Source organism: Cimex lectularius, unplaced genomic scaffold (genome assembly GCF_000648675.2).
Source record: "Cimex lectularius strain Harlan isolate CLEC.00 unplaced genomic scaffold, Clec_2.1 scaffold8, whole genome shotgun sequence".
In the NCBI taxonomy this organism is placed as follows: domain Eukaryota; kingdom Metazoa; phylum Arthropoda; class Insecta; order Hemiptera; family Cimicidae; genus Cimex; species Cimex lectularius.
Genome location: NW_019392656.1, coordinates 3041549 through 3064186, shown reverse-complemented (window position 1 = coordinate 3064186; position 22638 = coordinate 3041549). Strand labels below are relative to the sequence as shown.

The 22638-nt window shown below is 38.1% G+C and overlaps 1 protein-coding gene across 1 annotated transcript in view; it reads right to left on the bottom strand.

Annotated features, from left to right (window-relative positions):
• Window positions 1-6076: 6076 nt before the first annotated feature.
• The window catches only part of LOC106664444 (homeobox protein unplugged-like), a 31185-nt gene continuing 14623 nt past the window's right edge, over window positions 6077-22638 (bottom strand). The window contains exons 3-4 of the mRNA XM_014390146.2: window positions 9948-10144; window positions 6077-7222 (exon numbers count right to left, since the gene is read on the bottom strand). Coding sequence (XP_014245632.1) covers window positions 7010-7222; window positions 9948-10144 — 410 coding nt within the window. The 3' untranslated portion in view covers window positions 6077-7009. The remainder of the gene's footprint in view (window positions 7223-9947; window positions 10145-22638) is intronic.

Genomic DNA, 22638 nt, shown 5'->3' with positions numbered 1-22638 from the left:
GGAAAATCCATGAATTTCGTACACTCATCATCATCAGGTGGTTCACAGTATCAACGTTTGGTGTTGACTTCTCGATAATAAATTACTTGGCCCTTATTTCTCCGAAAATAATTTAAATGATGATCAGTTCCTCAAGTTTTACCAACACTATTAGATGATGTTCCCCTGCAACAACGACAAAGAATGATTCTCCTGCTAGATGGATGCCCCGTACTTATATATTCCCCCGTAAATCGTTTCTGATGAACTTCTCGTTCTGATTCTTAGTCGTGTTATCTGTGGGAGCTAGTGAAAAAAAGCAACCTTCTTAAAACGTTGTGTGCTTCAAAAGAAAAACATCAGGCTAAGCAAGAAACCTAACGAAGAAGACTTCCAGGGGAATTGAGCCCTGTAGAAATTCGGTTGAGTTCGTATTTTATTTTCAAGCAGTAAATAACCCGAGTGGCCTTGCCCGCCCTAGGACGTCTTGATTTTTTAGGGTGGATTCTTTCCATGTAAACAATAAAAGAGATTGGTGAAATGTTAGTTTGTATTTGCTGAGTGGACTCCCGAGGGTACAAGTCCGAGGGACACGCCTCCCTCACCCTCAATTACTTCATATTAACCCCTCGCCCCCGAAATCTCCGGCAATACTGCAAGAAAGGATCTAACTCTGAGGCTGAAGATTCATTCCGAAAAACCGACATATTCCTTTATATTTGCCAATTATTTAATATATTATACCAACTTTGTCTTTTCTAACAATTTTTGTTTTAATTTGATCTGAGTTGTCACAATTTTGTTAAAATGTGTACAGCGAGGATAAGCGTACCAAAAAATGTTTGATCGTAATTCCATTGATGACTCAACATTTACCTACACGCACCCAACCCCGCTTTAAGAGCAAGAACATGATCCGTCATTACAGCGATTACAATTACTTTCTTGATCACCGACTAACTGTCGCCTGGATATAAAGAGGCGATTACAGGTGAAACCCCTTTTCAAAAATTCATGGTCAGATCGACCCAACGGTCATAGTCGTCGACCCATTTGGGAAAATTCATAACTCCGAACCGGGAGAACAGATGCTAAAGTGTATCGATCAACGGGTTTATTAGGGGATTAACATAGAAGCGATTTTTATTCTAATGAGCCGATCTGTTAACGCCCAGGGTGTCAACTGGGCCTGACTCCCATTTAATCTCTCTTCCATTCATTGCATTAGGGCGCTATTATCATATGCTGATTTCTATGACCCCGACCACACCCTTGCTCATGATGGATGGTCCTGAAGAAAGGTGCTAAACTCATTAACAATATTATTGTTGTTTGGCTTCCAAGTCAAGATTATAGATGTGATTGAAAATTTAAAACAGTTCTAAGCAACATGTTGAACACGATAGCCAAGAGAACAAAACAACCTACGAAACCCACTTGAAAGTAGAAATATAAAGCCTAGTATGAATGAGGAATATATAAGTCTAAGGTAGAGCTTGATCCTCAACGTTTAACAGAGAAAGGTCGCAGATAGTTAGAGCGACCGATAGATAGAGATGAAGAGAGAGAGAGTGAAAGAGAGAGAGAGAAGGAAAGAGAGAGAAAAAAAGAAGAAAGTGAGAGATTGGAAAATATAGTAAATGAACAAAAATTATAATCATAAATCCAATAATTAACCCAATGCCGGATCAACATTTGATAAATAAATACATATATAGAAAGAGGCGAAAAAAGAAAGAGATGGGTGGCGAGTGAGGAAGAGGGAGAGGGAGAGAGTGATTGAAAATATATAACAAATTAATAATAATTATAATTAAAATCTACAATCTACGGTTCAACAAAAATAAATAGATACATATGTAGAAATAAAGGGAAAAGAAAGAAAATGATGATTCAGTGAATTAGCGCTAGGGAGAGGGAGAGATGAAGAGAGAGAGAGAAGCGTAGATGGGGAAAGAGAGAAAAAATGAGAGAAAGAGAAAAAGAGAGAGATGGGGAATGAAAGGTAAAGAGTAAGATGGAAGAAGTTAGAGAGAGAGAGAGAGAAAGAAAGATAGAGTGTGTGAGAAAGAGAGGGAGAAAGAGAGTGAGAGAGAGTGAGGGAGAGAGAGCGAGAGAGAGAGGGAGAGAGAAGCGGCGATGGGGAAAGAGAGAAAAAGTGTGAGAATGAGAGAGAAAAAAAAGAGAGAGATGGGGAATGAAAGATAATGAGTAAGATGGAAGATGTTAGAGAGAAAGAGAGAGAGGGAGAAAGAGAGAGTGAGAGAGAGAGGGAGAAAAAGAGTGAGAGAGACAAAAGAGCGAGAGCGAGTGAGGGAGAGAGAGAGAGAGAGCGAGGGAGAAAGAGAGAGGGAAAAAAAGAGTCAGAGAGACAAAAGAGCGAGGGCGAGCTTCATAAATATTGCAGAAATGGATTTCCACTCTTGAATAAATATAAAAGAAAATATTGAAAAAATCTATTTTTCTGAAAACTGAAAGATGCCTGGGGTCATCCGGATTTTGCCTTCAAAGCGTCGGACGAAATTTATTTCGTACATTTATCAGCGTACAACTTATATTTCGTGCACAATTGTCAAATTGCCTAAAGTCATAATTGGGGATTAATGTCATGGCCGTCGGTTGACAAAGAGAGTCAAGGAGACGGAAAAATCCGTGGCTTATGGAACTTTATTAAAGCAATAATTAAAATGGTAGTCATCGGCCATAGTGAATTAATATGCCGAAAGACTTAATGATGAAACCTTTATATGCCGATAAGGCTTCATTGTGAATAGTCTGTAATTCATTTGTACTTCAAGGGACGCCGCGGCGATCAGAAGCCACTTTCCGTCCACGTCGTTTCATAATATCCTTTGTGCTTGATTACAAATCGTGAGGTGACTGAATTCAAAGTGTCATCGGTGGGAAATCAGTTTTATTGGCATTCCGAGGCGTTGTAAGCGGGTACACAATAGAAGAAAAAATATACAATAACTATCAAGTCTATAAAAATATTTATTTCAAATTTGTGCTTATCCACACACAATACACGTATACCTTCCAGCATGTGTCATAGCGGAAGAACTAAGTTAAAACTGCAATAAATGGCAATGCAATAAATCGACAAACAACATCGGCTACTGAAACGGCTACTTGACAAAGTACTATTTTTTAACCTATTGAAGCCAATGTTAAAATAAACAAACCTTTTACCCTGCAGATTTTTAAATTTTTTATTGGACCTACAATTTTGGGCAACAAGCAATAGTAAACAAGAGTGAAAGAAACGATACAAAAAGCACAATAAAACACAAAACTATTATAGTGAAGAAACTACCTATTGGCAGTATTTCTAATTTACATTGCCTTGTATTTCACTTTATAGGTAATTGTAGATGATTTCATTGGATACGTAGAAGGGTGATTTTAGGATTTTGTTTTGAAGATTTTGAATTGGAATGTTTGAATTCTTTGTATGTTAGGACGCTTTGCCGAACCCCAAGAAGAAGGGGATGTTCCCTACACGACATAGAAGTGTCATGGTATGTTCAACTGCATATATCTGCTAAAAGATAGGACCCAGGACGCCTTCTTTCATCGGATGGTAGATAACCAGAAAAGTTCTGCTGGTTTAAGAGTTATAATAATTTTCACAAAAAACAAAATATTAGTTTAGAAATATTTTTTTCTGGGTCTCCATCAACTATAGCGTTTTCCCAGCGAGTTACTACCCAGTATTCTAATAAAAATTTGGGAATTTAAAAAGTAATCTCAGTTCATTTTCCAGATGTTTTTTTTTATTAACAAACTCTCCTTTGCGCATAAGATTGTCCATTGATAAGAAAGAATAAAAATCAGATGGGGCCAGGTCCGGAGAGTATAGAGGGGAGTATCCTTTGTCGTAGGACATCCTAACTAAACATCATTTTCACTTCGTCGTACGGGCTGGGTTGTATGAGGTCTTTCGTTATCCTGGTGTAAAATTACAAGATTTCCTTTCACAAGAGCATGTCGTTTCTGGGCCAGGGCAACAGATACTGGCTGCAGTAGGCTTGAGTAGATTTCTTCGGTGATAGTCTGACCACGTAGCAGGAGTTCGTACTGCACAATGCCCTACTCCACCATTCATTTGTTGGTGAATGTTCGGTTTTGGCGTCATTGGGACAAGTTCATTTAGTGAAAACTAATGATATGTCTTCCTGGTTTTATTACTATACAGGATCCATTTTTGATTGCATGTGACAATCTGGTCAAAAAAATGTCCCTACATCGTGCCGCGAAAGCAATTAAATGGAAGTGTTTATACGCTGGAACTTGTTAAAGTCGGTCAATTTGTATGTCTTTCCATGTTAATGTAAGGTAGAGCGAATACTTTCATTGCTTACGTTGAACACTGGCAAGCTCTTGACATCTTTGACTAGAATCAAGTTCGATAGTTTCTCTCAATGCTTCGTCATTAAAGACAGTAGTCCAACCAGACGATGGCTCATCCTCAATCCCCTACTTCCCAGAAGGAGCTTTTTGAACCACTTTTGGGCAGTGTGCTCTCTTATTTTTTCATCACAGAATGCTGTACAAATTTTACCGCCTCGGCCGCCCAAGCACCTAGCTAAAATTAATACGATTTGCCACAGTAAGCCATAAGCAAAAAAATATTTTATAATTTACAGCTCCCACTGCCTGCTGGTCTGACAGATCTGTCAGATTTGTATATAACTACAATTTGCTTAATGTATATTTTCTACTGATAGCAATAAATAAATAAAAAATAATTTACAGTTTAAGTCATTTTTTTAATGAACCGACTCAGTAATCTCTTGGTATTACGTGATGTAAACATCAAATCCTCTTATGTAAAAAGAAATGTTGATTAACAGTTCCGTCGCTAAAATGTAAATATCGGTCATCGAGGTAGCTACGTAGGTACGTTAATGGGAGGATGCCCATGAGTAGCGTCAGCAAGCCAGGACGGCACACGCGATCAAAGTCCTGAGCCACATCGAGGAACTGCCCCTGAACAGTATTGCCACTGCTCGAGGGTAACTTTAACAACACGTTGTGTGGTGGATTGGTGGCTGCGGAACTGATGGTCAGAATGATATTTTCAATCTTTAAGATATGCGTGATTCGTTTTAGGAGTTGCTCTAGAATTTTCCCCATGATTAGCAATAACTTAATGGGTCTTCAGGAATGTTGGTTTGCGTTTGGATATCATTCGATTTATGGTGTGTTTCCAGGTCACAGGGAAGTAAGTCGTGCAGGGTACTGAATTAAAGAGGTTGGTGATATGGAGTATTGCTTTCTCGGGGAGATGAGGGTATGAGATATAATTTTCGTGGGTTTGAGGTGTTGTCTAGCATATAAAATTTTTGTAGGGGAGAATACCGTTATCTAGGCGGTAGAGATAACGAGAGCGGAAATTTTAAGAGTTCAAATAAATTATGGCTGGTTAAGTTTTCATGGGGTGAAAAATAAGTCGTGACAGGAAGAAAACAGGTTTGACTTCATTTCGCCTGTCGAAAAGGAGAGGACGCTTTGGTGTAATTTAGGATCTTTTTTGTTGCCACCATGAGCGATCTTTTCTGTTGTCAGTGTTTCAGTTTAGTTGCAAAATTTGTCTATAAGTATTTCCGTAGTTCTTTAATCAGCTGATGGTTCTGTCTGTTTAGGAGTGTTTTGTCAAATTGATATCGTATCCTTTGCCATTGCTTACGAAACTGTTTTTTTTACTAAGTGTCGTACGTACAACGGTACAAATTATGTGTTGGTCGGAGGTGTTCCGTCGCTGTATGTATTGTGTTGAGTTGTTAATTGATTCTGCTATTCTTGTATTAAATCGTTCTGTTGCGGTGTTTGCTTCGTCAGGTGTTTTAAGTGAAATTTTAAGTCCAGTTTGTTTTCTATGGGTATGGGTAATTTTATCTAGTCCGCAAATTATGGTAGCTCCGAGAGCAACAAGAATAGATCAGTGTAAATGGTTACTTTGGTCAGAGGAGAGATCGTTTAGATAATAATTTTTTACAATATATATTTACTTCAACTTTGTCGTTACTTATTGACTTGAGGGTAATGAGGCAATGAGAAAAATCTTGACAATAAAATCGATACCTTTTATTTGTTGCACAGTCAACTACATTGCACGTTATTTCTATATAAAATTAATATCTTAAGGAGGTATATGTTGCAATTCACTAATAAATAAAAACAAGGTACAAATGTTATTTACAAAAAAAATATGGTAAATAATTTTTAGAACTTAGACAACTACTATTTACAGTTCACCTGTTGGCCTGACAAGTGTCAATTCTGTTGCAGCGGGATTTCCGCGTGCGTGTCCCGTGGTTTAAAAAAATGGGATATACAACCTCAACGAGTGCTCCTAATACATTTACATTTTATACAATAGCCGAATGTTTGGTTATTTACAATTTGTCAAAAAGACGACCCCGGCCGAAAGTCACGAGAGACTATTATGTACAAGCATTATCTACAAATTAAACATAAATAACGGCTTTGAGAAAAGCGGCTTAAAACTATTACAAATGTACAACTTTGGAGATCGCTAGATTTTCTAGTTGTACAGCCCGATACGTCAATGGCTCTTAAAACAGTATTGCACCTTAAATTTATTCCACCCGTCTTTTCGTAGCAAAAGTTACTCATTTATGTAATCAATACAGTTAATAAAACAGAGAAAAAATAAATCATGACATACGTTTGAGGTTCTTTCGTTGAAAACTTCCCTAAAACTAATCTTGAACACAATTAGAAGAAAACATGCTCAAAAAACTGACATCGTCATTCTAACATATTGTAATATGTCCTTGTTCAATTATTATGTTGTGTGTTTACATAAATCATTAGTGTAAACGATCAAGATTCAATTAAGGCTACAAGGCCTTATAAATCAACTGACAGTTGATAATTAAATTTTCTAAATTTATTATTTCGTGTTTTATCCAGAAGTGGTTTGGAAATTTTGTACAGGAAATACAATTGTAAGTGGATCCAAAGGTGCCTTGAATCCCGAGGGAAAGTTTGTCGGTTTTGTTCATATGTGCGAGAGCCTGTGGAGCCTGGAAAGCTGTGGGGTGTCCTGCTGGTGCCTTGCTGCGAGCCGGTTCACGTGTACCGGGATGGGTACAACGATCTTGCAAGGTCCGCCCGAGGGTGCGCAGCCCCTGTTCGCACCCCCTGCTGCCCCCGAGAGGCCGGCTTTAACCCTTTTCCATTTGGCCCTTCTATTTTGGAACCAAATTTTCACCTGAAAAACGACAATTGTTTCAATTAAAATTTTCTGAATTATAATTAAATCTTGACAAAATTATTGTTTTGTTTGTTTTTGTCCATCCACCACCCCCGTGCCAGCCCAAACAGGCGGACCACGTCAATTATCTAAAATTTCCGCGATGTCAGATAGGTTAAATCGATATTTTTCTTTTATAAACTCTTTCAGGCCAATTTTCTGGGAGGTGTCTTCTTTAGTTGTCCCTTTCTCTCCGTCGAAGAGTGTACGAGAATAATTTGTGCTTTACACTATCCTCAGTTTAGCACACTGAGCATAACGGGTTGTTGACTCTTATAAACTTGTAGAAGTTAATAGAAAAATCTGAGTACCTGACCTGATAACATTTGCGTTGCATAAAAATCGGGAAGTACACACCTTGCCCTTTTTAAATTGTACGGAAGTATGTAAAAGTAAGTCAACCCTTATTGCTATTTTCCCATCTGGTTCGCCACCTTTCGTATATTTATTTTTTATAAACATCACGTATTGCTTTCTCGGCACACTCTGAGCCATTCCAGTTCATGATTTTCAACGTCTCACAAGCTTGGCTTTTTTATCCTTGATTTCCCTAAGTGCTATCTTGCTTTGAAGGAAATATCAATGGGTTGGGTATAAGTTATAACTTGTAAGGTCTGGGTGGATGTGGTCCTTTTTTGACTTTGTACATCTCACTATGCTCAAGGATGTTTCTGGTACTGCCTTTTATATTTGTCGAACTGCACTTCCTACGTAGCTATGGTCAGGTGCTTAAATTGCCCATTTCGTTTTTGCTATTCCACTGAGTTTAAAGAATATATGCCAACTACTCTCTCTTATTTTTATGGCTAGGGGTATGGTATTGTATGGTATGGTATTAAGGATACTAGGAAGCGGGGTTTGTGCTCCCCAGACACTGCAACCTTCTGGGTTATTTTACCTTCCTAGTTCCTTAGTTCAGTGCAATAGACTCAATCCTTCTCGTTAGAAGTATCAGGTCATTCACTGTCGCTGCTACAATTTCATTCCATAAGCTTTTTTTTCGTATGTTAAGTTAAATCTCCTCTGAGCTGTTGCTTCACATTCGAAGTTGATACGGGTGGCTGTTTCCTCATCCTCATTACATAATCTGCAGATGGGATCTTCGCTGTATATGCCCATGTTGTGCAGTTGTTTTCTCAGATGCCAGCGACTTCCTCTGAGTTTAGCCTCTTTCCAATTGCAGCAATGCTTTTGCCAGTCTGGTGAGGGTTGTTTCATCATAAGTTTACTGTGTCCAGCGCCGCTAGAGTTTATCCACTTTTCCTTTTGATTTGTTTGGATCCATTCTGCGATGGAGCATTCCATATTTGTTTTTGTTATCCCAAGTGGCTAGGGAATGGGGTTTAAATTTTCTCCTATTTCTATTCCGAGGTATTTCAGGCGGACAGATGAGCTTAAATTTTACTTTTAATTTTAGTGTGTGGCATTTATGAGGGAAGATTGACCTTTCAGCTATAGCACTTTTGGCTTTTTTTTTTCTCGCCCCCTTTTGGCATCAGCTTCTATCAGTTTTACCAGGTCATTTAAAAAATATTTAATTCAGTCTGTTCAGTGCCTTCAAACAAAATGATGCCTAAGAACGATTTTCGGCAAATTTATTTCTATGAATTTAAACTTGGGCGAAGTGTTGCACAAACCGCTAGAAACATTAATCATATTTGGGGGCAGGAACCATAAATGAAGTGCAGCGTTGGTTTCAAAAATTCCGTATTGGAGATTATGACCTGAGCAAAGAAGGTGGTGGCCGTCCTTGTTCTGTTGATAACGACCAGTTAAAGGCTGTAGTTGAAGCTGACCCCACAAAACCTACTCGAGAAATGGCGGAACAACTTGCTGTTGACCAATCCACAGTAATTCGCCATCTGGAAGCTATTGGAAAAATAAAGAAGCTCGCCAAAGTGGGTTCCGCATGAGCTGAACGACCGCCAAAAGGATCGCAGTTTCGTTCAATTTTTCCGTATGCAACAAAAATGATTCATTTCTCAGTCATATAGTAACGTGTGAAAAATGGATATTATACAATAGACAGCGTTCTATGCAATGGCTAGATAAGAATGAAAAACCAGGGTACTTCCAAAAGCGAAGCTCACGTCCAAAAAATATATGGGTACTGGTGGTCATCTCAGGACTCATTCATTACAGCTTCCTCAATCCGGATGAAACCATCACTGAAACCATCCAAAGTACTGTAATGAAATTAATGAGATAGACCGAAAACTACTACGACCATGGCCAATCGGAAGGGGGCCTATCCTCCTTCACGACAACGCACGCCCACACGTCGCACAACGGACTCTGGGAGGACCACCATACTCACCGGATCTTTCTCCTACAGATTATCACTTTTATAAACATGTCAAAACCGTTTTGTACCAGAAACCTTTCAGAAACCAGAATAACACTGAACATTCATTTCGGGAATTCATCGATTTCAGAGGCGCTAGTTTCTAAATATGCAAAAGTGTATAGAAAGTAATGGAAGTTATTTCGATTAAATATATTTAATTAAATATATTAATTAAATTGTAGTTAGTTTTTACTGAACATCAAAAATCTGCATTATTTTTGCATTACCCCAATAAAATAGTAATGGAAAAGTGATTTAAAAAAATTATTGACCATTTAGTTATATTTAAATTAAAAAAATATAAATTGTTGTAAATGGTAAAGAGTTGATTAGTACCTGGACTTCGCTGAGTTTAAGTGCGGATGCTATTTGACTCCTTTCCGTGAGGCTGAGATACTTTTTGGCATGAAATTCCCTTTCAAGTTCGAGCAGTTGCTCACTGGTGAAGGCCGTCCTCCGCCGTCTAGTTTTGCTGACGCCCTCGCTCTCTTCGCAGCCGCTCTCCACTCCGCTCGTCTCACCTTCCGTCCTCGCTGAAACGTAATTTTCTCGTTTGAACGAAGGTTTTATGGTACGCCTGGCTGTGGATAAAGACAATTGGATTACAGGACGAGAGGAAGAAATCGCAGCGGCCTCCGGTAGTCACGGCATCGGCCGACCGCGACGACGGCAATTTGTTAACGTATAACAACAGTTAGCCGCTACTTGCCCACCGCAGCCGGGCTGTGACAACCGCAGAAACGATCGTGGGAATGCCTCGGGAGACGACCGATCTACCCGGCCGATTACGGATACCCGAATACTCCAATTATTAAACAATAATCACATAATTAACAAACAGCCCAATTTATACAAAAATAATTAACGCTTTGAGTAACACCGCGGAACCAATAAGTAAATGATTAAAAAACACTAGTTACATAAAGTGGAGTTACCTACTGGTAGAGTTACATTAATGTTTTGAGTCCTAAGATTTTCACTCAATTGCTACTGTTTTGGTGATCATTAGGCCATCTACAGTCAGCGCTTCCATTGAGTTACTTTCAGGATAAATGGAACATTTAAAACCACGTGAATGTTTCATTTGATACTCAAAATGGATCATACATGATTTTTCTAAGAATTTTGGATTGAGCTTATCGAATATGGAAGATATCCGCAGTTATGAGAGGATTTTGTATCGTTTTAATTAGTCCTTATCGTTTAAGCACTACGTCAATAGTTTTTCTGACATACTAGTAACGATAGCCTTGGTTTAGTGGTTCTGCCGTTAGTTTCCTGTGGTCTATGAGCTTTGTTGCATGCCTATGTCCTAGAATACGTTCCCATTGAACCGAGAACTTATTCTTAACCAATTTATTGATCTACTTTTTTGGCAATTTGGTATGCCAAGGTGCCCATAGATGACCAATTTATTGGCCTCCTATTCGCCCTTCTGGCTCTGTCATATTGTGTCTTGAAGAAAAGACCATATAAGCATTTTATAGGTTAAATAATGTTCCTAAACTGCTTGGACTGTAAATTTACCAGAATTGTGTTTAATTGTTGAACTCATTTACAGATTCCGTCTACACTCGCGGGTTTCGATTCAAATGCGTATCGGATTGGCGCCTTCTTCAGTGAGTTACTCTACTACTTCAGTACCTAGTAAGTGACCGAACAATAATTTAACATTTACCTACTTGCTGATCAATATCCTCCATCAAATTGTATAAAATGCCATTTAAAAACAAAGTTAAATAACGTAAAATTTGTCGGTGCACATCCCTAATTTCTTAAGTGTAAAAATTTAACATAATGCCATGAAGCCTACGAAGCGATGTCACTATTGGCCAAATGAGTAGTAGTCGTACAGACCAAATTTATGGACACGAATTATATTTTGAGAATGTAGGATTGGAAGAATGATTAAAAAATATGAACTTGTCTATTTTTTCCCAAATGGGTAGTAGACCTAACATCCCTCTACCCCAACTGGCTATTGTAAATTGTAGGAATTGGGTATTTATCTTTCAGATATAAGTATCATTAATTTTATAACATTTAATTTTAATTTTTATTATATTGTGCATTGTTGTTAAATGATACCTGAGTTGATCGAATGATGTCAGATTGTCTGATGAACCTCCAAAAGGGTTTATGAATTTTTTAAAGCGATACTTCGATAATCACACGGTTGTTTCAAACCCTGTTGTACCCCGTTTGTCAAATGAGTTAGGTGCGAATGGAATAAAAGCTAGGGGTCGAGCTTTTGCCCCATATCCTGTACAAATATAGAAATACCGTCCCAGGATGGCCCACGTTCACACATAACATCACGTTGCCCCAGGGCACCTTGTGGTTTCCGCTTAAACGAATATTTTCCCCCGTGCATCAAACACCAGCACAGACAATTAAACCGGAAGGAAAACGTTTATGTCATTGTTGAATGGAAAAAGCATTCGACGTTGGTCGACTGCAACACCAAAAACCAATTCTGCAATTAAGTTTCTATATGCAATTAAGTTATAATTAAAACAAAGTATAATTAGATTTATTTATTTATTTACGGTTTCCGGATTACAAATGTTTACAATAAAAGTATTAAAGTTATAACTTTAAGTAATTTTAGAACTATTTAAATAATAAAAAAACAATAAAACAAACAATTTAGAATGAATAGAAACAATTTGAAAATGTATTAACACTATATCATAATCAAATTCAATATTAATTATATTAATGAAACTATATTTAATTTTCTAATAATAAAATTTGCTTAAACTGACGTTAAATATATCTATATTTTCGAACGAGTTTAACAAATTTGTTGTTCTTGGTAAAAAACTGATTTTTTTTAAAAAGATAGTTCCTACACACAGTAAGTTGTTTTCAATGATCCGAGTTTAGAGCTTATAGCTCATCATCAGGTTGAAGGAGTTCTACAACCTGATGATGAGCTGTAAGCACGAAGTCCGGATGGTTGAAAACAACTTACTGAGAATAGGAACTATCTTTTTAAAAAGATAGAACAACACACTCACTTCACCATTCAACTCGATAAAACTGAATTTGGCATAATTAATTCTATAGCAATCGATGGAGAATGTTATCTGACTTCTGGAATGATAAGATGATACCAAAATCTATAACAATTTCACTCCGAATTAGGAGCGAGTCTGATATGTCGCAGTTAAATTCGATAGGAGATTTTATTTTACGGAAAGTTATAACTGAACATTTGTCGGAATTTAAAAGAATATTATTAGCTGTTATTAGCTGTTCAATTATCAAGTTTTACTAAGGCATGTTGCAGTTGTAAGCAGTCAGAAACAAAATTAATTTTTAGGAAAATTTTTAATTAATCTGTAACGTAAGATCGTAACGGATGGAAGTGAATCAGAGATATCGTTTATATAGAATTTAAACAGAAAAGGCCCTAAGTGCGACCCTTGAAGAACTCCAGAAGTTGCTAGAAAACTATGCGGCAATACTGATTTAAATTTTACTTTAAGCATTCGACCTTCTAAATAGGATGCAACCCAATGTAACAAGTTATCATATATGCCTAATTTTTCTAATTTCTGTAGTAGAATGGTATGATCAACACTAACAAAAGCTTCTGAAGAGGCAGTGTAAATACAATCAACTTGTAGTCCTTCGGAATCTTGAAGCAAATATCGTGATTAGAAAGATAATTTGTTCGTAAAGACAAACATTACGCTTTAATAACAAATTTGTTGACGATTCAAAGATCAAAGAAGAATTGTTTGTAGCTTTGAGCATCATCGGTATGGCCAACAGGTTGTTTGACTATCATTGAAGTACAAGACCGGTCTTGTTAACTTGTCAGAACAATTTCTGTTTGGTCGTAAAAATGTAAACATCCTCTCTTCGGAAGTCGTAAAGGATTTTTAGAAAATCATTAACTATTAATGAGACCGATTTATTCCACGTTCTCCACTTCTCGGTAGACGGCCGGAGGCGCCGGCTGACTCGGAGGAAGTAGATATGATGTTTTTGGGAAGCCGATTAAAACCGATTTACTATTCACGTCGTGCCGGCTCAGGATAGGACACAGGCGAGCCACGAATCTTAATCGACCCTTTCATCCTACCGGCGTTTCGAATTAACCTTTGACGCGTAATTCGCTAAACTTTCTATGTATACATGTGTCCGTGTAAGCTTGATTGAAATTCCCCTTGTTTTTTAGGTTTATCTCGTATATTTAAAATTATCATTGGCACATAAATCTAGTACAGATAATATTGGGAGATTTATTCTTAAGGTCCCCCGGTTGATGAACCAGTAGTTTGGTGGTTTCAGATATTTTAGTTTAGTAAAAGACATTGGTGGGTTTCTTTGACTACATGCTCTATGATGTATATTATCATGGATAGATAAATTGATGATTAGATAGATACATAGATGAATAAAATGATATAAAGAAAATCGACATATAAGTAGACGGATAGAGTGATAGTTTGGGCCTGTGAAACGTGAGGATCTTCAGTGGTGGGTTTGTTTGGATAGTGATAGGGATGAGAGAGGCGGCCACAAGGCTTACTGTACCTCGACCTAAATAGACCTATTGTGCTCCTCTGTTAATTATAACACACTGGCCAGCTTCAGGCTATTAACCAGCTATTTGCCAGCGGTTCCTTGGTGTAGGATCTTGCTTGTGGTTTTTCTTGTCCTAGTTGCAAGAACCTGCATAGACCTTCGCAGAAACATAAAATTCCTCCTCTTCCTGGCAGTATCTGCACAGTGTTTCTTCTGCCTGTACTCCTATCCGGTACTCCTACTCGAGTATGCTTTGCACGTAGGTGTAGGCTGAGCTCGATTGGAGGCTTTTACCATAGGCGGTACTCCTCTAGGGGGTGGATAGATATTCCAATTTAATCAAAACCGCGGCCGGAGCGGATCCGGTAGTTTCTACGCTAGAGAAGCCCCAATACTACGGGAGGTAGAGTGGTCTTCTCTATCTAGGGAGTGCGCGGGAGACCAGGCCTATGTATTTCGGCTTAGGTAGCCCTATACGCGCGGCATACAGTCTGATGCTTAATGCAGACCCGACCACTCGGTATGGGCAAGCGGGGAGAGAGGTTATCTTGGGCCTTCGGGGCTGAGCTGCCTCCTACACCAATGCTGCGGCAGTACCACCATTCTGTCATATGTGGAGATGCATCAGCTCTCATCTTGAGAGTCAAAACGTCCGATAAGGCCGAATAGGGCTAGGTGCGGACGTTAAAGATCCTCATTCTCCTTTTTAGGACGACCGGGTATACGGGAAAGCATGCCCCGTCAGGAGTCCAAGCAGAATCCTTGTTCGGCTGCGGTTGCCTTCCAGTAGTCCTTTTGTAAGTTTTACGGATGGTTTCTATGAATCTCTTCGTGTGCCTGATACCTTTGATATTGTTCCACCACGTTTTGTAGTCATTAAAGATCCATTTTAAGATGTATCCTCTTTTGTGGCAGGCTGCTAGGCCGTAGTAGGGTTCTAGGCCCATAGAGTTGCCTCCTTTTTGGCCAGCATGTCAACCTTTTCATTGCCTCTTTGCCCAAAATGCCACCATGTCAGGTCATTAGGTCGCTGACTTCCATGCATTTCCAAACACTCTTTGCCTTCGCCTCGCATGAAGGCTGTCAGAGAAAATGGCTCTTCCGGGAATGGATTCCTAGCCTTTTTAATTCTCTGGCACATTGATCGATCGCTATGATCTCAGACTGGAAAACTGTAGCAGACTTGCCTAGGTTTACCGTCAGTTCGGTCTTGGGGTTCATCCCAAAGACCCCAGCTGTTGTACCCTTGTCGGTTTTGGAGCCGTCAGTATAGCTGTAGGAATTTGCCTTTAGTGGTGTTCCCTTGGCCCATTCTTCCCGTTCAGGTATCAGTACTTTGTACGTCTTGGTGAAGTTGTACTTTGAGTATGGCATCACTTGGCATACCTAAAATGGGATCTGCCTGTATCTCCTCCCTCAGTTTCCATTGTTTATTCACATGGTCTATCCTAGCAGATGGTTGTCCGTTTATGATCCTATAGGCTGCTGCACTGGCTTCTCCTTGGATTAAAATGTGAAGTGGTGGAAGGTTTAACAAAACTTCCAGGACCGCAGTTGGCGTTGTGCTCATGGCACCAGTCACACTTTTGGATGTAATTAGATATATGATGAAAAATCATAGTTAGGTTGATAGGCAGAATGATGGATAAAAATTGTGGACCCTTAATTAGAAGGATAAAGGGAATAATAATGGGTATCCTCGCAACTTTGGTCTCTCAAACGTGAGAAGGATCTTTAGCGACTGTTTGATTGGATGTTTTTAGATCTATGATAGATAAACACAGATGGATTGATTGGCAGATTGATGGGTAGGGATATATAGAAGACACTGACAGATTGGTAGATAGAGTGAAGATAGATACTAGTGCCCTTGCTTGTTTGATCTGTCAGACGTTACAACCTTCACTGGTTTGTTTAAGTGCATTTTGATAAATGATGGATAATTGCAGATAGATTGATAGGCAAATTGATGAACAGAATGATATGTAGAAAGTAAGTAACATGGTACGTATACATAGAGGAATGGTCTGTCAGGCGTGAGGATCTTCAGTGGCGGGCTTTGCTGGATGCAGTAAAACCTATGACGGACAATCATAAATATTCTGTACAAATAGGGCAGAATGCTGGAGATATTAATAGAAAATCAATTTAGGCTTTTTTGGATGCATCAATGTCTTCTATAATGGATAATAACAGATAGATTGATAGGTAGAGGAATGGACAGAGAGAAAGTTAATTGATAGGTAGGTAGATAGATAGATAGATAGATAGATAGATAGATAGAGAGAGAGAGAGAGAGAGAGAGAGAGAGAGAGAGAGAGAGAGAGATCATGGTATCCGCTAGAGGGTTGGTTTATCAGGAGTGAGAATTTTCACTGGTGGGCTTTTTTAAATGAATTAAGGTCTATAAAGATAATCACAGATAGATTGATAGGAAGAAGAATAGATAGAGAGAAAGCTAATTGATGGATAGTTAGATGGAAAGAGTGAATGATAGATCGTGGTATCCCCGTAAATTTATATGTTATATGTATTAACAACTATGATGGATAATCATAAATATTATATGGGGGTATTACTGGAAAATCAATTGACATATAGTTAGATGAACATAGAGAGTGGCATATCCTGTATATAGCAGTTTAGCAGAAGTGAGAATAATTCGTGGTGAGTCTGTTTCATTCCATTAATGTCTAAATGGATAATCACGTATACAGTGATAGGCAGATTGTATAGGAAATCACTTGACAGATAGATTTATATTTTATTTCCTGTATTTATAATTTATTAATTTATTCACTTGTTTTTGTATCTTATCAACTTCAAAATACGACTATTGGTCAAAACAAATTGCTGACCTCTTATTATTGCTATTTATACTGATATCTAAGAAGTAGAAAACTACAGATAAAATACATAATGAATAGAAATGAAAAGGGATAGTTTGTATAAATGGCAAATCATGGGAACCGAAAATCATAGCCGGACGTTATACGTTAATTGTATGTTTAAACACGTCGGTCTCAGAGGATTAATTGAATATTTGTGAAGATAATCTCATCGGTGGTTTCCTTTTGTCGTCTGCCCGAGGCCATCAATCAGTGCTGTAACCGATTGTTGTGCGGTGCCATTTCGGTTGCGTGCCGCCTGCTTTGACGGAATTAATTGCGGATCCGACTTAAAATTAAAAGCCTCGGCTCTTTGTCATTTAATCGTCTGCCAGGCGATCGGTTGGAAAGTTTAATGCCGGTGGAGTTAGCGGTAAAAATAAAATGTAAACAAACAGTAAGAACCCGGTTAAAGATTGGATGGGCGTCGTTGCGAGAGGGCGTAATTTATTTTGACGAGAGGTCAAATATCATAGATTTTATATATAAAGATATTTTAATATGCACTCTTATGCAGTTTAAATTTAACAATAAAATAAATAATAATAAAATATAATTTAAAATAGATATAAATAACGAATTACGAGTAATAGTTGTGAAGGACTACTTATAGAAAATTTGCAAGACCACAAGTGAAGTGATACTTCTTTTTACTTATTAAATATTAATCCATTTACGTTTTAGTGGTCACTTGACCAAGTTATTTCTTTCAATTAATTATTCTTTTTATGTAAGGTTTGGGTTGAGATAAAAAAAGTCAGTGTCACGAGCGGGATTCGAACCCACGACCTTCGGCTAAATACGCCGATGCTCCAAAGCTCAGATCAGGATAATCAGAAAAATCGTGTTTTCCGATAAAACCTATGGTTTTTTCATTCATCTCGTAAACCTTACCACAATTATCCTATTAAAAATGAAAATAAAATAAATCAAGAACGTAATCGGTTGCTAGTTGGTAAGAGTAATTAAATTGACAGTGTGTCTGCTGATCGGAAGAGAAGACCCACCATTTTGTTTTGAGGAAGTGTTGAAGCATTAGGGAAGGATTTGTTATGCTGATTTATTTCCGATGGGGGAAACGATTAGTCTTAGGTGGAGTGCCGAGGTTCTAAATAAAGATGGTCCAAATGAGCCGAGAGCTCAATCCATTATTAAATAGCCGGCCCCATCGGATTTAATCGGGTGTGAAATAAATTGAGACATGTGTTTTCTGTGTCTTGATTTAATCCGTCCCGCCTCGCCGTCTTGAATTAGTCCGTCTATTTGTCTTGGCGGATATTGGACCATTAGAAGGGACGGCCAATTTGAACCAGCCCTTCAAAGGGCCAACCCGATGAAAGCAAAGAAGGAGACTTTTTTGGACAAAGATCAAAAATTGACATTGCCGCCTTCTCAGAAGTGTGGCTCATTTGACACGCGTTATTACACATTGCCCGCTAATAGCCACGACTTCTAATATCTTCAAATTTACGATCTTAACAAAAGTCGAATTCGATTTTTATAACTGATCCTGATAAATCGGGCTTTGAATTGCCATGAAAATGATTTTTTAAATTATTTTTTTAAGGGGCATCCGACAGCTTGGTCATTTCGCCCCGAGCGCATGCGAAATAAAACGAAAAACATCCAATACACATTCGCACAAATAAATACATTCACACTTATATACATTGCATTCATTCTATTTAGTACATGTAGTAGTTGTAGTACTCAATATTTTTTATTGTTATTAGTTTTTATAATTTTTTTCTAAAATTGTCGCTTCATGATTATCGCTGCCCGCGTAGTCTCACTATTTAACCAGAAAAAACCTTCCCTTTTTTTTTAAAAAAAAGCACCACAATTGTCTAAAGAACCATAAAATCTTCACAACGAAATTTTCAATAATTTTTAGAATTAGTCTGAGTAAAAATTAATGAAATTGTAATGTCTTTAGATCTTCGACTCAGAGAAGTGCGTGATTCCAAATTTTGTCATACAGAATATGTAAGATTTAGTGTTAAAAAATAGATTTCTAGACCATTTTTATCCGTTTGATTTTTTTTTCAAATATCTTAACCTCTTGTTTGTTCAATTACGAAATTACGATGAATTGAATCTGGAACCGTGAAATAATCATGATAATCATGATTATCAATCATGCCTTTTGAGTCTCGCCATTCAACCAAAGATAACGTATTAAGGCTAAATCAAAATTGATAATAGACCGCGTTTATTAGTCGGATTTTGTTAAAAATAAAATATCGTAATCAGTTTTTGATTAAATTATGTCCTTATGCTTTCATCAAGTAGATAATCACAACTCGCCGTAAATTAAGAAAAACTGGATGGGGCGTCAGTGGCCGCAACGGTTTGGGCGTTGACACGGCACTCATAACTGTAAGATAAAGGACCCGGGTTCGAATCCAGCGGCCCTGCATTTGGACCCGACATACTTACAAATGGGCTTTTTTTTTCAAAAACACCGGCACCCTGAGGGTTTATACGACCTCTGCTGTTGCGAACCCTTGTAAAAATAAAGAAAAAAACTGGAAAAATCTATTTTTCAAATATTCTGTAAAATTACTGTTGTTAATTTTTATGGTAGTATACATACATACTCAAGAATCTTGCTACAAGATTTTTTGCAAATACATAACGACAATGCATAACTATAAATTATTTATAATCTCCATTAGATTTCGGGGTCCGATTGACCAAATAACATCTTCCAATTAATTAACCTTTATGTAAGGTATTGGTTGAGATAAAAAAAAGTCAGTGTCACGAGCAGGATTCGAACCCACGACCTTCGGCCAAATACGCCGCTGCTCTACCACTTGAACTATCGTGACTTCGATCCACTCAGACACCTACTTCCCATCTTCACATTGTCAATTGATTTTATTTTCAAATAACTACTCAATAACTAGTAATTATAGTGAAGTATGAATGTGCGTTAATATTACTGGTTTTATTTTGTCTTCATTGAGTTTGAAACACTAGTTCCTACTGGCACTGGTCTCCAAAGAACAATTTTCCGCAAAGAATGCCTCAGAATATCTCCGAATGAGATATCAGTTGGTTATTCAATAAAAAAAGTGCGTAAAAAGTTACTGGTTCTCTTGTCAGCTCCTTCTAAACACGATTGTTTAAATTATTCGCTTATTGTAAATTTTAGCACGTATTTTTCGGTAGGTATTCTTGCAAAAAATATTACAATTAATCTGCGTCTTGATTGTGACTGAATGTGAATCATGTGTGTGCGGGTGGTTTCACTTTTGTATTCAATTTTAACTGATTAACTTAGGAACAAAAGCCAAATTTTTTAAGGTTTTATCAAGAACAGTTCCCATTTCTTAGCAATTGTGGTTATTTTAGTCATATTTAGTGATTTTGACAAATAATTTCTACCAATCGTCTAAAAATGAATAATGAAAAAAATTTCATTTGTTTTCCCCAACGCATCGAATAAATGTTAATAAACAATAATGACTCGAATTTGGTTCATTAAGGCAGGAAATATGCCATCTATCAAAGTTGTAATTACGCTAGAATCGATAAAAAGGGCCAACGGTAAGTTTGTAATAATTGTTTCTCCTTCCTTGGCTAAATCAATTTGTTACAATTCGTATAATTTGCCAGTTTTGAAGATTGTCCGCTAGTTCTTAAACTGTCCAGGGGAATTATATCCTCCTTATACACGAGTATAACGCGCGTTTCGCGTGGCCCAGGAAACTCAAATAAAACGATTATCCATGGGCAAGTTTTCAATTATTCACAAGATCGATTCCGAAATACTTGATTGTCCCATTTTTTTCCTTAACATGCCACGTTCCTTAGAATCTACGTGGAAGCGTGTATGAATCATATTCCAACGAGGAATAATTGCATATTGTCACTGGTTATATGCTAAAATATATCGGCAGTGTACGAATTTAAAAAATGAAGACTAATTAAGACTGGGCTAATTTGGCCAACGAATCTTGACAGATCGATTCGATTCATAGATAGGTATAAATTAAATTCTTAACGAGCTTCTAATTTTCAAAATAGACCCTGCCAAAAATAATTTAAGTATTCTCAGCATCGACCTAAATTGCAATATCTGATCAATTATTGTCAATGATATATTTTATTTTTCACCGATATAATTAGTGGCCAGCCTTCTGCATTATAATTTTGTATTGATCAGGATTCATATTTTTGTGTTATAGATGTACAGGTATGTCTGTTCCTTTACACTTGAGATTTTTTTATTGGGTTGTTTCAAATGAAATGTCCGTTTCCAAGAAGAAGGTGTTTAATAAAATTGCTATATAACAACAAAATTGTATTCGAAGTATTTACCTTAAATTTTCTACACATTTTTCCCAACGCGTGACGAACTTTTTTATGCCGGAACTGAAGAATTCTGAACTTTAAAATGAAACAAGATCTGAAAATGCTTTTTGGACTTGAACGTAATTTTTAAAAATTCTTTGACGAAGTTGGCTAAATTCCTAAACAGGTGAAAATCTGTTGGAGATAAGTCTGGAGAATAAGGAGGATGCTGAAGAACTTCGTAGCCAAGATCTTTCAATTTGTTTACTGTATGTTTTGAAACGTGAAGCCTGGAATACATCACCATCAATTTTTTAGTGGTAAATTTGGTTTTAAAATATCCTGGTCTTTCGTCGATGTCAAGCCACTGTTTTGGCATGCCCTGACCGATCTTGAGACCTCTCCCAACCCTTGGATGCAAGGGGGGTATCCAGGCACAACATCATGGTGTAGCCTCTCTGAATCACAAGCTGGATTCGTTCCTCCGGGTCGGCAGCGGACGGCGAGTTCTTTATCAGAGGCACACGAGGGTTAGGGTAACAGATGCTGTCTGCATAGACGGGGGGAGGGTGCATAACCGTTTGAACTACGTCTAGGTGCGCACGCTAAGAACCTCAATGTTAAATGACATTGCGACCCCAGTGGGGTAGCAGAAAATGTTCCAAGTCAACCCTACTACATGGGAATGGACTCGTAGTGGCTTAGTGGCGATGCCCCTGGAGAGAACTTAGTGTGAACCTGTTGCTCGGGGGTACTTCGCGGTTTCCTTCCGAGGGCAGTGGGGTGGTTAGAAATTCCACTTTAACCAAAACCGCGGCCGGAGCGGATCCTAAATTTATTACGCTCGAGGAGCCTCAATTCTCTGGGAGATAGAGTCGCCTTCTCTATCTACGGAGCCGGCGGGACGACCCAGGCTGATGCATTTCAGCCATCTGAGGTTACCCTTTGCTGTGCGACACACGGTCTGGTGCTTAACACAACCCCATCCACACGGAATGGATAAGCAGAGAGTGAGGTCCGTCTCGGCCCCTCGGGGCTTCTACACCAACGCTTGAGGCTATAACGCCCATCTGGTCGTGAGCGGAGGTGCGTCATTTCTCATCTTGAGAATCTAAACGTCCGGTAGGGCCGAAAAGGTTAGATACGGACGTTGAAGATCCTCATGCCCATTTAAGGGCTCTGGTAAATACGGGAAGCAATGCCCAGACCGACGCTGATTGTCATATGCAATCCATTTTTCATCGCAAGTGATTAATCTGTCAAGAAAAGGCTCGGATTTTTGCCTGGCAAGCAAC